At 47.0% G+C, this 13,829-nt stretch overlaps 1 protein-coding gene across 5 annotated transcripts in view; it reads right to left on the bottom strand.

Annotated features, from left to right (window-relative positions):
* Hip1 (huntingtin interacting protein 1) overlaps nt 1-13,829 on the bottom strand; it is a 132,974-nt gene that overhangs the window by 47,715 nt on the left and 71,430 nt on the right. For 3 of the 5 annotated variants that reach the window (XM_008848363.2, XM_008848365.2, XM_008848367.2), the window contains exons 2-4: nt 5,700-5,763; nt 2,657-2,799; nt 1,257-1,313 (exon numbers count right to left, since the gene is read on the bottom strand). In XM_008848363.2, coding sequence (XP_008846585.1) covers nt 1,257-1,313; nt 2,657-2,799; nt 5,700-5,763 — 264 coding nt within the window. Of the gene's footprint in view, nt 1-1,256; nt 1,314-2,656; nt 2,800-5,699; nt 5,764-10,333; nt 10,442-13,829 lie in introns of those variants that run through there. The other 2 variants (XM_008848366.2, XM_008848368.2) reach the window with 2 other exon arrangements.

The following is a 13,829-nucleotide window of genomic DNA, read 5'->3' as shown; positions in this document are numbered from 1 at the left end:
AACACACACACACACACACACAAACAAACAAACAAACACACAAACAAACAAACAAACAAAAAAGATGTTGTGAAGGAAGCCAGTCATGGTGGTATACATTTGTAATCTTAGCACTAGGTAGGTTGAGGCAGGAGGATCTTGAGTTTGAGTCTAGCCTGGGCTACAAAGTAAGACCCAATCAATCTAGAAGAATGCAAATAATGAGAAAAATAGAATAAGAAGAGTTGGGGAGATGCTCAGTTGATGGGGAGATGGCTCAGCTGATGAGGAGAGGTGGTAAAATGATTGTTATGCAAGCTAGAGGGTTGTAATCCCAAATCTGGAGGGCAGAGATAGGAGGCTCCCTGGGGCTTACTGGCTAGCCAACCTAGCCTAACTAGTGGGTCCTAGGTTCCAGTGAAACCCTGTCTCAAAAAACAAGGTGGACAATTTCTGAGGAACGACACCTAAGCCTGACTACTGGCTTCCACACACAGGTACATATGCATCACCTCCCACTCAGTACACACATACACACACACACACACCACACAGAGTGCATGGCTATAACCCCAACACTCAGGAGACTGAGGCAGGAGGAACACCAGTTCCAGGCTAGCTTGGGTTATACAGAGAGACCCTGTAACAATCAAACAAATGAACAAAGAATTAAAAGTGCCAATTCTCAATGTACTGTTATCACGAAGGGGAAAAAACAGTGTTGAGTTCCTGTGACGGATCCAAACACTGGGACATCTTTGAGACATGGGGTTCCATTGGCATTTGAGGCTCTTGGGCCCTGGAACTTTTCAGTAGCTTTCAGAAATTCAGGCAAGACAGTGGACATAGTGGTACTATTTGGAGATACTATTTAGCTCCCCTCCGAAGCTCAGATGAAAATATAAACAATCGAGAAATGGGCTGGTGATGCAGCTCAGTACTAGAGTGCCTACCTAGCATGCATGGAGTCCTGAGTTCCATCACCTAAACCAGGTGTGGCAATGAATGCCTGTAACCTCAGGAGTTGAAGGTAGAGGCAGGAGGATCAAGAGTTCCCTGTCATCTTTGGGTACATAGTGAGTTTGAAGACATCCTGGGCTATATACTATGAGACCCTGACAACCAAACCAAACCAAACCAAACCAAACCAAACCAAACTAAACCAAACCAAACCAAACCAAACTACAAGAGATACATCCCATCCTGTTCCACCCCATCCTCCATGTCTGATCATGTCTGGGGATGAGGATGCATCCCAGATGCATCTCCACACTCACCCACATCCTGCTCATGTCACTTAATTCATTTTTGTATCTTAGAGAGTCTTTTAGCACCTGGAGAGGGAAGAAAGGAATCCATTAGTGAAGAAAGGGGTGATCAGAGAAGAGTGAAGCTGGGCCTGGAATGGGGAGAGACCCACGAGGAGAGGCACACCTACCACCCATAGGAAACCAAAGAGAAAGAGTGCAACAGCCAGCCACCTTTTTAAATTGTGTGTGTGTGTGTGTGTGTGTGTGTGTGTGCGTGTGTGTGTGTGATGGTACACACATGGAGGTCAGAGAGACAACTTTTAAGTTAGTTCTCCCTTTCACCTTGGGTACCACAGATAAAGCTGAGGACATCAAGGCTAGGGTGACAAGCACTTTTACCCACTGAGCTGTGTCACTGGCTCAGTTACTTTTGATAGGGGCACCTTCATATTCTATGTTATAAAGACACACTTTGGGGCTGGAGAGATGACTCAGAGATTCTGAGTTTGTTGCTCTGAGGGGACCTGAGTTTGGTTCCCAGCACCCACATTGGGAAGCTCACAGCTCCAGGGGCACTTTCTGGCCTCCACAGGCTTCTGCACACATGTAACACACACACACACACACACACACACACACACACACAGATAGCAAAATGAAAAACATTTAAAAGGCACACTTGCACTCCACATTGCAGAAAGGAATCTGTACACATACACTGTTAGTAGCTTAGCGCATACACACTGTTAATAGTTTGCTCCTGTGGAGGAGACCCAGGCCAATACCAGGAGACACTAACTTGACTCGGTATTTTAACAAACTCCTGAGCCCAGGCATCAACACCTGATCCCAACAAACACCTGAGCCAAGAATGAGGGAAGAGTGCAGGGGTGATAACCAGAGAGACACACACAAGTCTAAGAAACATGGCTGACCACCTAACCAGAGGGGCAAGACTGAGCTCTAGAATGATTGACAGCCTTTGCCCTGTCCCCTTCTCCCTATATAATCTTCCAGCTAGAGATGAGAGAGAAGGCAGATCTTTAGGATATTAATCCACTATCTTCTCAGATTGCTGGCTCTTTGAATAAAGACCAATTGTAAAGATTAAATTCCTGGGGCTAGAGAGACAGCTCAGTGGTAAGAGCACTTGATGCTGTTGCAGAAGACCCGAGCTCCATTCCCAGCACCCACACTGGGCGGCTCACAACCATCTGTAACTCTAGCTCCAGGGGATCCAACACCCTCTTCTGGACCCCATGAGCATTACACACAGGTGGCACACACTCACACATACACATAAAAATAAATCAAAGATTCAATTCCCACTTCTGCTCACTGGCATGTGTAAGTAGCAGGCAGCAGGACCCGAGCTCCAGTTTCACTTCCCCAGATTTGGGTCCTGCCCTGAAGCCCCAGGGACTTACATTTGGATGTCCGTCTCGGAGGAGTTTGTGGAAGACATGACAAAATTTCCAGCAAAGCATGGCATTGCTAGAGAGAGGCAGCCGGTTGACCACAGACCAAAAGGTCTGCGCCCCTTTCTCATGGTGGGTGCCCAGGATGCATGGTGAGAAGAGTCAGGGAAAAGAAAGGACTGGAGGGAGGTGCTGGCTGAGTGGGGACACTGCTCATTACTAAGACCCCAAAGATCTAGACATTTGCCCTGGTAACATGGAGAGTGATAATAATAAAATACCTTGTTCTATAAGATCTTTTTATGACATGGTTTCCCCCAAAAGGAATAGTTATTTTTTATTTTATTATTATTTTTTTGAGACAGGGTCTCTCTGTAGCCCCAACTGGCCTGGACCTTGCTATGTAGACCAGGCTGGCCTTAAACTCATAGAGATTGCCAAGTACTGGGATTAAAGGCATGCACCACTATGTCCAGCAGAATTATTTTTAAATTATATTTAAAAATTACATTCACACACACACGCACACACACACACACATATATGTATATATATAAATTGTGTGTGGGTTGCATGTGTTCCAGAGTGCATGTGTGGCGGTCAGAAGACAACTTGCTGGAGTAGGTTTCCTCCTTCCAGCATGTGAATCCTGGGAACTGAACTCAGGTTGACAGGCTTGGTGCCAAGCGCTTTTACCTTCTGAGCCTCTTGCCAGCTCTTTCTTTTCTTTCTTCCTTCCTTCCTTTCTCTGTCCCTTGCTCTCCCTTCTTCTCCCTCTCCCCCAATGCTCTCGTCTTTGTTTTCCTGTTCTTTTGAGACAGTCTACATTCATGCCGCCCTGCCTGGTCTGGAACTTATGTTAATAAAGGATGTCCTTGAACTCCTGATCCTCCTGCCTCCACCTCCAGAGTGCTAGGATTACAGGCATGCACCACCACACCTGATATATGTGGTGCTGGGGATGGATGGAAGGAACCCAGGGCTCTGTGCATGCTAAGGAAGCACTTGGCCAACTGGCCACATCATCAGGCATTTAAAAAATAATTGGCATTAACGAGATAGTGTCTCACTCTGTAGCCCAGACTGGTTTCTGACTCATGATAATCCTCCTGCCTCAGCCTTCCAATGGCTGAGATTATAGGTTTGTGCCACGTTGGCTCCCAGAAATGGAAGTGACTTGAGAGAGGAAGTCTCTTTTTAATTTGTACAAGTGGCCCTGAGCCAGAGTCGTCTTGGCTTCTCTGGGTATGCCAAATGGATGGTAAATGCCCAGAGCTAACATTTTAACAATACATGGTTTCCTTTTTACTTATTTTTATGTGTGTCTAGTACTCTATGTGGGTGAAATGCCTGTGGAAGCCAGAAGATGGCATTGGAGCCCCTGGAACTAGAGTTATGGATGGTTGTTAGCCACTATGTGGATGCTGGGAACTGAACCCAGGTCCTCTGCAAGAGCAGCCAGAGCTCTTAAGTACTGAGCCAACATTCCAGCCCTGAGGTTTTCTTTTTAAAATTTGTGTGTGTGTGTGTGTGTGTGTGTGTGTGTGTGTGCGTGTGTGTTTAGGTATCAGTGTTCTCAGAAGTAGCTTCTCTCCTTTCACCATGGGTCTAAGAATCAAACCCAAGAAGTCAGGCCTGCGAGGCCAGGCAAGCACCTTTATCTGCTGAGCCATCTCACTAGCACTTTTTTGTCCTTTCTTTCTTTTTTTAAAATATCTTATTTATTATTTTTATTTTATGTATATGCAAGTATTGTCTGCACGTAGGTAAGTGAACCCGTGTTGTGCAATGCCCGCGGAGGACAGAAGAGGCTGTCAGATTTCCTGGAACTGGAGTTGAGGACAGCTGTTAGCTGCCATGTGGGTGCTGGGATTCAAACCTGGATCTTCTGTAACAACAGTCAGTGTTCTTAACCTCTGAACCATCTCTCCAGCCCTGACCCTACTTTTTACACATCATTAAAAGTAAGGGTAGGAGCTGGGCCTGGTGGCACACAGCTATAATCCCAGTGGGAGCTTGAAGCAAAAGAATCCCAAGTTCAAGGGTACCTGGAAGACACAGTGAGACCTTGTCTCAAAACAACAGAAAGCCCCAATCAATCAATCAATCAATCAATCAATCAATCAATCATAAATAAAACGTAAAAATGTATCTCAGTTGGTACAGCATTTGCCTACTATGCAAGAAGCCCTGGGCTCCATCTCCAGAACTGCATAAAACCTGGATGTGGTGTATATGCCTTTAATCCCAGCACTCAGGGAGTGGAGACAGGAGGATCATAACTTTAAGGTAATCTTCAGCTACATAATGAGTTTGAGGCCAGCCTGGGCTATATGACACTGTCTCAAAATTTAAAAAATAAATAAGTAAATATAAAAAAGAATTAAATGAGTCTTAAAAAGTCCTCGGCTTAGGCTGGGTGTGGTTGCTCTTGCTTTTAATTCCAGCCCTTGGGAGGCAGAGGCAGGTGGATCCCTGTGAGTTCGAGGTCAGCTTGGTCTACATAGCCAGTCCCAGGCTAGCCAGTGCCACATAGTGAGACCTTGTCTCCACAAACAAAAACAACAGGGGCTGGACAGATGGCTCGGCGGTTAAGAACACTGGTTGTTCTTACAGAAGACCCAGGTTCTAATCCCAGCACCCACATGGCAACTAACAACTGTCTATAACTCCAGTCCCAGGAGATCTGACAGCCTCTTCTGACCTCCGAGGGCATTGCACAACATGGGTGTACTTACCTACATGCAGGCAATACATGCATACACATGAAATTAAAAAAAAAAACACCCCAACAACAAAAACCACAACCAAACAGTCCTGGGTTTGATGGCTTCCTGTGTCCCTTCAACCATGACAGGCTGGTGTCTCTGAAACTAGTGCTGTCTGGGTCTGCCGCTGGTGTTGGAAGTGGTTTTCATCTGCACATGCCTCTCCCTGATAACAGTTACTCTTCCTGTTGGGGAGTTAGGAGCCTCCCTCCTGACCTCCATTGACCCCATTATTTGACCCCCTTCTAGGGTCTGCCTTCCAAGGATTCCATCCAAAAGGATATTTCTGGCGTGTTTTTCCTTCACGGCAACTTCCTGGGTATTAATGGCTTTATTGACGCTGACAGTCTGCAAAAACAAGAGGTGGGAGAGGAAGAGGGGTGACATAAATAAGCCTTAGAGAGTGGTTGAGACCCTCCCGACATCCTGCCCCTTCTTCCTCTTCCTCCTTCCCCTCCCCTCCTCCTCCTCCAATGATCCTTGGGTTCACTCACTGCCCTGGGACCATCCAGGGCCTTCTGGATCCCCTGTGGGTGCGCAGTTGGGGGGACGGGGTGGGCAGCACTCCCAGGCCAGCTGTCCCAGGCTGTCCCAAGGGAGCGGGCTTTGCTGCCTGGCATTGGCTGTGCCCAGCTGCTGCACCCGCCTGCCACTCACTGACTTTGGCATAACAGCGTGGTAATTAAGGAGCCACACAAAGGAAGGTTTCTTAGTCCCCAGGGAAACATTATTCCTCAGGGTACAAGAGGAAGAGATGCTGATGAGACCAGCCAGCTATGCCTCTGCCAATAGAGGTCAGTAAGTTGGCTCAGAGGATAAAAGGCACTTGCCTTGCAAGCCTGGTGACCTGAGTTCGATTCCCAGGATCCATGTGAAAGGAAGGAGAGAGCCAATTTCAGTACACATACCACTTCCACAATTGTAATAAATTAGAAGAATAAATGAACCTTTTAGTGGGCCTTCCCTGGCCCACCACTCTTGGCCATTTTCCAACTTAAAAGCAAATTCCCTTTCCTTTCTTAAGTACATGGAAAGATATGAAATGTTATTCCTTTCCAGTTTTTTATAATCATAACACTCCTGCTAACTTTAACAAAGTACATACACACATGAATAAATATGCACAAGCCCTAAACTGTATCATATCATGTAGGCTATTTGGTTGTTGTTTAGATCAAAATTTTGTTTTGCCAGATATAGTGGTGCATGCATTTAGTCCCAGAACTTGGGAGGCATAGGCAGGAAGATCTTTGTGAGATTGAGGCTAGCTTGGTCTACAGAGTGAGTTCTAGGCCAACTGGGGCTACAGGGAAACCCTATCTCAAACAAACAAGCAAACAAAGAAACAAACAAAACCAAAATACAAAATTAAAAAAAACTTAAACATACATAACCTAGGCTGGCCTTGAATTCACTATGTAGTTGAAGATGATCTTGACCTTTTGATCCTCCTGCCTCCACCTCCTGGATACTGGGAGTATACATGTTCACCATCAGAGCTGTTTATATAGAACTGGGGATGGAATCCAGGGCTTCATGCATGCCAGGCAAGCACACTACCAACTGAGCTACAATCTCCAGGCCCTTAAATTTTCATTTTCAAAACCAAGTGATGAAGCAGGGCACACCTGTAATCCTACACTGGAGGCAGTAGGAGCAGGAAGAAGTTCAAGGTCATCCTCAGTTACAGAGGAGGTTGGAGGCCAGCCAGGGCTCCATGGGACCTTGTCTCAAAAACAAAACAAACAACATAGTGGCTGGAGAGATGGCTCAGTGGTTAAGAGCACCAGTTGCAGTTCTCAGCACACACATGGAAGCTAACAACCATCTGTAATTGCAGTTCCAGGGGATTCGATGCCCTCTTATAACCTCCGTGAGCATGGTACACAAGTGGTGCATTTACATATATGTAGGCAAATACTCATACACATAAAAATAAATTTTCACTGGGTGTGGTGGCACACGCCTTTAATCCCAGCACTCGGGAGGCAGAGGCAGGCAGACCTCTGTGAGTTCAAGGCCAGCCTGGTCTACATAGTGAGTTCATCCAAGGGCTGGAAAGATGGATCAGAGGGTTAAGGATGCTTGCCACTAAGCCTGAGGACCTAAGTTTAATCCCTGGAACCCTCATGGTGGAAGGCCAGAACTTATTCCTCAAATTTGCCCTCTGATTTTCCTATGTGTACACACACACACACACACACACACACACACACACACAAAATGTAAAATACAAAAAATTAAAAATTTACAAGTCACTTGTTAAACCAACAGCCACAAGGCACTTGTGGGCCCCACTGATCCTTGCTGCTGCTCCAGGTCCCATGCCATGGGGCAGCGCCAACTGGAAAGCTCACAGAGCTCTTGTTTGGTGTTACCAGTGGGTCTAATGTCCTTCCAGCTATGGCCCAGAGGGGCTTCTGCAACTCGGTAGAGTGCTGGAATTAAAGTCAGGACTCAGGGACACAAGGCAGGTCTAAGCTTTAGTATTCTGGAGCCTGTTGTTTTTGTTTTGTAAAGACAAGGTCTCATCTATCCCGGGATGGTCTCAAAATCACTATGTAGCTAATGATGACCTTGAACTTCTGCTCTTCCTGCCTCTGCCTCCTGATTGTTGGGATCACAGGGATGCCATACCCTATAACAGGGATAAACCCATGGTCTCGTGTGTACTAGGCAAGCACTCTGTCACCTGAGCTGCATCCCTAGCCCGCGTTTTGGACTTTTGGGCCCTGTTTATTTCTGTTTGTCTTTTTTTAAAAAATATTTTATTATTTTTATTTTATGTGTATGCATGTATTGCCTGCATGTAGGCAAGTGCATCTATGTCATGCAATGCCCGAGAAGGACAGAAGAGGCTGTTGGATTCCCTGGAACTGGAGTTATGGACAGTTGTTAGCTGCCATGTGGGTGCTGAGATTCGAACCCGGGTCTTCTGCAAGAACAGCCAGTGTTCTTAATTGCTGAGCCATCTCGCCATCCTCTGTTTTTTAGTTTTTTGAGGCAGGGGCTCACTGTATAGCCATGACTAAGCCTAGAACTCACTATGTTGACCAGGCTGGCCTTGAACTCAGAGAAATCTGCCTGCCTCCATCTCCTGAGTGCTGAGATTAAAGTCATGAACCACCACACCCAGCTTGGCCCTGGTTTTGAGACAGAATCTCACTATGTGGCCCAGAATGACCTTGAACTCACAATATTCCAGCCTTAGATTGCTCAGCATTAGAGTACCAATGTGGGTGACTTATACTGGATTCGCTAAAGCAAGCTGTGGCCAGGTCTGGAGGTGCTGGCCTGTTATTCCGGCCACTCAGGGAGGTTAAAGCAGAACAATCAGATTGCTTGGGCAACAGAGTTAGTTCAAGACCATGCTGGCCAATTTACTAAAGAAAAAAAACAAAACAAAAAACAATGAAAGAATGAAAGAAGCAAGGTCAGGGTCACACCAAACCCTCTTGAAGTTTCTGGGGCAGACAGTCCATGAGGACCAGTTTCCTACTGTTTCCATAACACTTTGTACCCAGGACAACACCTTCTTGTCCCAGCCTACCTCACATGTCTATATCTGTCTATACTGCTAAATCTACATTTGGGGGCTGGCGAGATGGCTCAGCAGGTCAAGGCACTTGCTGCCAATCCCAATGATTTGAGTTTGATTTGTGGAATTCATATGGTAGAAGAAGAGAACCAATTCCTCAACAAGCATGCCCCAGTGTGCACATGTTTTCCCTCCCAAAAGATAGATAAAACCCTCAAAGATTACATTTTACCATATTTTTTTGGAATTGCTAAGCTATGAGCTATGGGTCAACAACTCTTCTCTCTTTTCTCCTTCCGCCCCTGTCTCTGTCTCTCCTCTGTCTGTCTATCCTTTCCTTCCCTGTCCCTCTGTTTTTTCAGAGACAGGGTCCTCTCATTATTAAACCCAGATTGCTCTGGAAGTCACTATGTAGTCCAGCCTAGCCTGGAACTCTTAGTCCTCCTGCCTCAGCCTCCTGAGTGCTGGGATCATGGGATCACAAGCATGCACCATCATCCCAGCTAACCATAAAGTGTACCTATTGCCTCTCTCTCAGCAAGATTAAAATCCAGGGGGCTGAGGGAGATGGCTTAGTCGGTAAAATGCCTGCCTGTCATGTAAGCATGATTCCTGAGCACCCAGGTCTGTTGCCTATTTTGTAACCGTAGCTTTAGGGAATGAGGGCAGAAATGAGCAATTCCTAGAGTTCAATGGCCAGAGATGAAATCCAGGTTCAGTGGAAGGCCCTGTCTCAGGTCTGGAGAGATAGCTCAGCAATTAAGAGTACTGGCTGTTCATGCGGAGGACCTGGGTTTGCTTCCCAGCTCCTACATGGTGGCTAACAACCATCTTTAACTCCAGTTCCAGGGGATTTAATGCTCTCTTCTGGTCTGCACAGGCACTGCATGCACATGGTGTACTTACATACATGTAAGCAAAACAGTTGTACACATTGAAAAAAAAATACTGTCTGGAAAAAATAAGGCTGAGAGAAAGAAAGGCATTTAATGTTGACCTCGGCTTCCAAAGGCACACACACACATGCACAGGTACCTGCATGCATAGTCCTGTACATACACATACATACAACACACACACAGACACATACACACACGCGCACACGTGCGTGCGCACAAATTCAGAGAGTTGAGACCCCACTTTCCCTATCCATATGGGCCCATGCCTTCTAAGACACAACAGGACATTCTTCCTAAGTCCCCAGGCCCCAATGCTCCCTGCTCCCCGACAACACTCAGTAGATTCTCCTCCCTGTCCCTGTGGCCCAGACTCTCTGAAGAGTCTGAATGGGTCTAGTTCTTTTGCAGACTGATGCCAGCAGGACAGAGGGAGGGGGTGCTCCAAGGGCAGAGGGTGGAAGTTGGGGGCTCTGAGTCTCACCTCTGGAGGGGGGTCTAGGTTAGAGAACATCCTCCGAGAACAAGCTGTTCTCTTTCTTTCGCTGGAGTCACACGGGACCAGCAGCGGCTCTCCTGAAAGAACAGCATTGTACACTTCCTGGCCCAGCTGGCCCTTGTGTCCCCAGCCAGTCCCGGAGAGCCAATTATCAACAGGCACCACAGGAAGGGAAGCTTTCTCCCAATCTCTCTTCCTCCCTCCCTGGTCCTTCCCATTTCCAGGCTTCCTCAGGGCAGATCAGTCTGGATGTGGCCAATGGGAAACTTTTGGGCTTTGCTACTGGAAGAGGGGAGCAGGACTTGGGCTGCAGGGCTCTCAGGGCACTGTCCTGTCACGCACACAGCTCTGGGCTGCAGCCCAGCCCTTGAGATGCCAAGGCCATGCTAGTTCGCCAAGGTTCCATGGCAGGGGTTGGCAGAGAGGATGTGCCCTGTGTGGGGGTGGCAGTCCTGAGGCAAGGGGCCAGAGGAGGACCAATGGCCAAAGGCAAAAAGAAAACTCAAGAAAAGGGCAGGGAAGCAAGGAGGCAAAGAAAACAAGATAGAAAGAAGAAATGCAAAGAACAGAAGCTGGGGTGTGACTCAACTGTAGAGCACCTGCCTAGAATCCCCCAGTGAGGGGCTGGGGTATAGCTCATTGGTAGAGCAACTACTTAGAATCCCAGAGTGAGGAACTGGGGGATGTGGCTCAGTGGTAGAGCACCTGCCTAGAATCCTCTAGTGAGGGGCTGCAAGGTGTGTTTCAGTGGTAGAGCACCTGCCTAGAATCTCTCAGTGAGGGGCTGCAAGGTGTGGTTCAGTGGTAGAGCACTGGCCTAGAATCCCCCAGTGAGGGGCTGGGGTGTGGTTCAGTGGTAGAGCACCTGCCTAGAATCCCCCAGTGAGGAGTTGGGGATGTGGTTCAGTGGTAGAGTGTCTACCTAGCACACTAGAGGCCCTGGGATCAATTCTCCTATCACATACATACAAAGGAACCCATCCATTCTTCTTTAAAAAATGTTTTTTCATTTACCTTTCCCCTTCTCTTTCCATGCTTCTTTTTAACAGAAAACAATAAACCCAGAGCAAGGCAACACAGGGGTCAAGTTGGAGATAAACAAATGCTATGTGGTTGCACTAGATAAGCAGGATGCTTATATACAACTCCATGTGCCACTTTGATTTTGGGGTGGGCCTTCCCACCTAATCTAGAAACGCCATTACAGACAGTCCCAGAAACTTACCCCCTAGGTGATGCTAGATCCCTGTTGACAGTTAATATTAACCACCACATCATCTGTCTGGAGAACTGGAAGAGGTTCTGATAATATCTCCATTGGCATCTTTTACCATCATCGCCATCCAAGAGTCTGCTGCTACCCCCCCAATAGCCTATTATGGTGTGAAAATGTCTGCCATACAGGCTTCTGTGTTTAAACACTTGGTCCTCAGCTGGGGGCACTGTTTGGGAAGGCTGTGGTACTTTTAGGAGGCAGTCTCTTTGAAGGAAAAGGGGGGGGTGATGTTTTATACCTCAGTTCCACTTCCTGTTTAGACTCTGCTTCCTGACTGGGGTAGAATGGGAGCAGCTGGTTTACTACTAAGCCTCTGTGCCTGCTGCCTTGTCTTTCCCACCATGATGGATTGATCCTATCAAACTGTGAGCCAGAATAAGCCCTTTCTCCCTTAAGCTGTTCTTATCAGAGTATTGTATCACAGCAACAGAAAGGAACCAATACAGACGTGGAATATTCCCCCAGGCACTCATGTGTTTTCATACTGGGCCACCAGCTGGTGGCACTCTATTGGGAAGCTGTCAGAAGTTGGGGAGACAAGGTCTCACTGGAATAAGTAGATCTCTGGGTGTTGGGTGGGGGGGTCTGACCTGGAGGTTATAGCCTGGCTCTACTTCTGATGTGATCTCTCTGCTTTCTGGTCTACAGGATTATGATGAGTCCTGACCACAAGTTCCCACCACCATGATCTTTTCCATGCCCTCCCCGAAATGGTGGACTGTACCTCCTCAAACCATAAGCCAAAATCAATGTTTCTACCCTTAAAAGTTGTATGTATCCAGTATTTGGTCACAGTGAGAGAAAAGTAAGGCATAGCCTGAGGCAAATATTACCATACTTCTAGCACTTTGCTCCCTAACCTTAAAATCAGGGCTTAGGGGGGCTGCAGAGATGGCTCAGCTGCTAAGAGCACTGGCTATTCTTGAAGAGGACCTGGGTTTGGTTCCCTGCACCCACATAGCAGCTAGAAACCATCTGTAACTCCAGTTCCAGGGGATATGACACCTTCTGGCCTCTGTAGGCATTGCATTCATGGAGGCATATACATACATGCAGGCAAAACACTCAAATAAAAAATAAAAAATAAATATTTTTTAAAAGTGTGTGGGATGCAGTGGTGCACACCTTTAAGCCCAACACTCAGGAAGCAAAGGCAGGTGAATTTCTGTGAGATGGAGGCCAGCTTGATCTACATAGCACATTCCAGGCCATCTAAGGCTATGGGAGACCCTCAAAAAGACAAAAAAAAAATGTCTGCTATTCTTACAGAGGATGAGAATTCCATTCCCAGCACCCACATTGAGCAGTTCACAACTACCTGTAACTCCAGCTCCAAGGGATATAATGCCTTCTTCTGGCCTCTGGAGGTACTACACACACACACACACACACACACACACACACACACACACACACACACACAAATAAAAATAAATCTTAAGGAAAAAAAAAACAAAAACAGGGCTCAGGGCTGGGAAGATGGCTCAGTCATAAAGTGCTTGCCATGCAAGCATGAGGACCTGAGTTTGATCCTATAGAACCCGCATAAAACCACCCAGAGCTGGGGAGGCAGAGACAGGAAGATCCCTGGAGCACCCTGTCCAGGCAGTGTAGCTGAATTGGTGAGCTCCAGGTTGAGGAAGAGACCCTATCTCCAGAAAGAAAAAAAATTAGGCAGAGACTGAGGAGAATACCTTGGACATCAACCTTTAGCCTCTACCTGCATGTGCACACATGTGCATACACATACACTGAGAAAGAACTTGACACTGACTAATGGCCTCCTCATGTATGTATATCATTGTGTGTGCGTGCACACACACACACATACACACACATGCACACAAAACAACACAACAACAAAAAAAATAGGGCTCATGTCATCTGCTTTAATTTCTCATGCAGTTTTGAAGTTACCCCTGTACCCAATATGCCATCTGCCTCTTCCCCACAACAGAACTTCTGGGACAACCTTGGTGGATTCACTTAGACCTTCAGAAAGCCCCAAGATGTAGGGTGAGGGTAATCCACTCGGAAACTAAACCATAGGGCACACAGCAAGCTAGCTTCTGTTTCATAAGCCCATGGGGTCTTTCTGATGAAAGAATCCCTGGCTCCTGTGTACAGTGTCCCCAGGCAGGGTCACCAACCACAGCCCATTTTGGGTTGGAGTGGTCTTCCTCAGTGCCCCTTGCTGGGGCTTCT

Source organism: Nannospalax galili, unplaced genomic scaffold, assembly GCF_000622305.1.
Source record: "Nannospalax galili isolate Female #2095 unplaced genomic scaffold, S.galili_v1.0 scaffold644, whole genome shotgun sequence".
In the NCBI taxonomy this organism is placed as follows: Eukaryota; Metazoa; Chordata; class Mammalia; order Rodentia; family Spalacidae; genus Nannospalax; species Nannospalax galili.
This window is presented reverse-complemented; position numbering and strand designations above follow the sequence as displayed.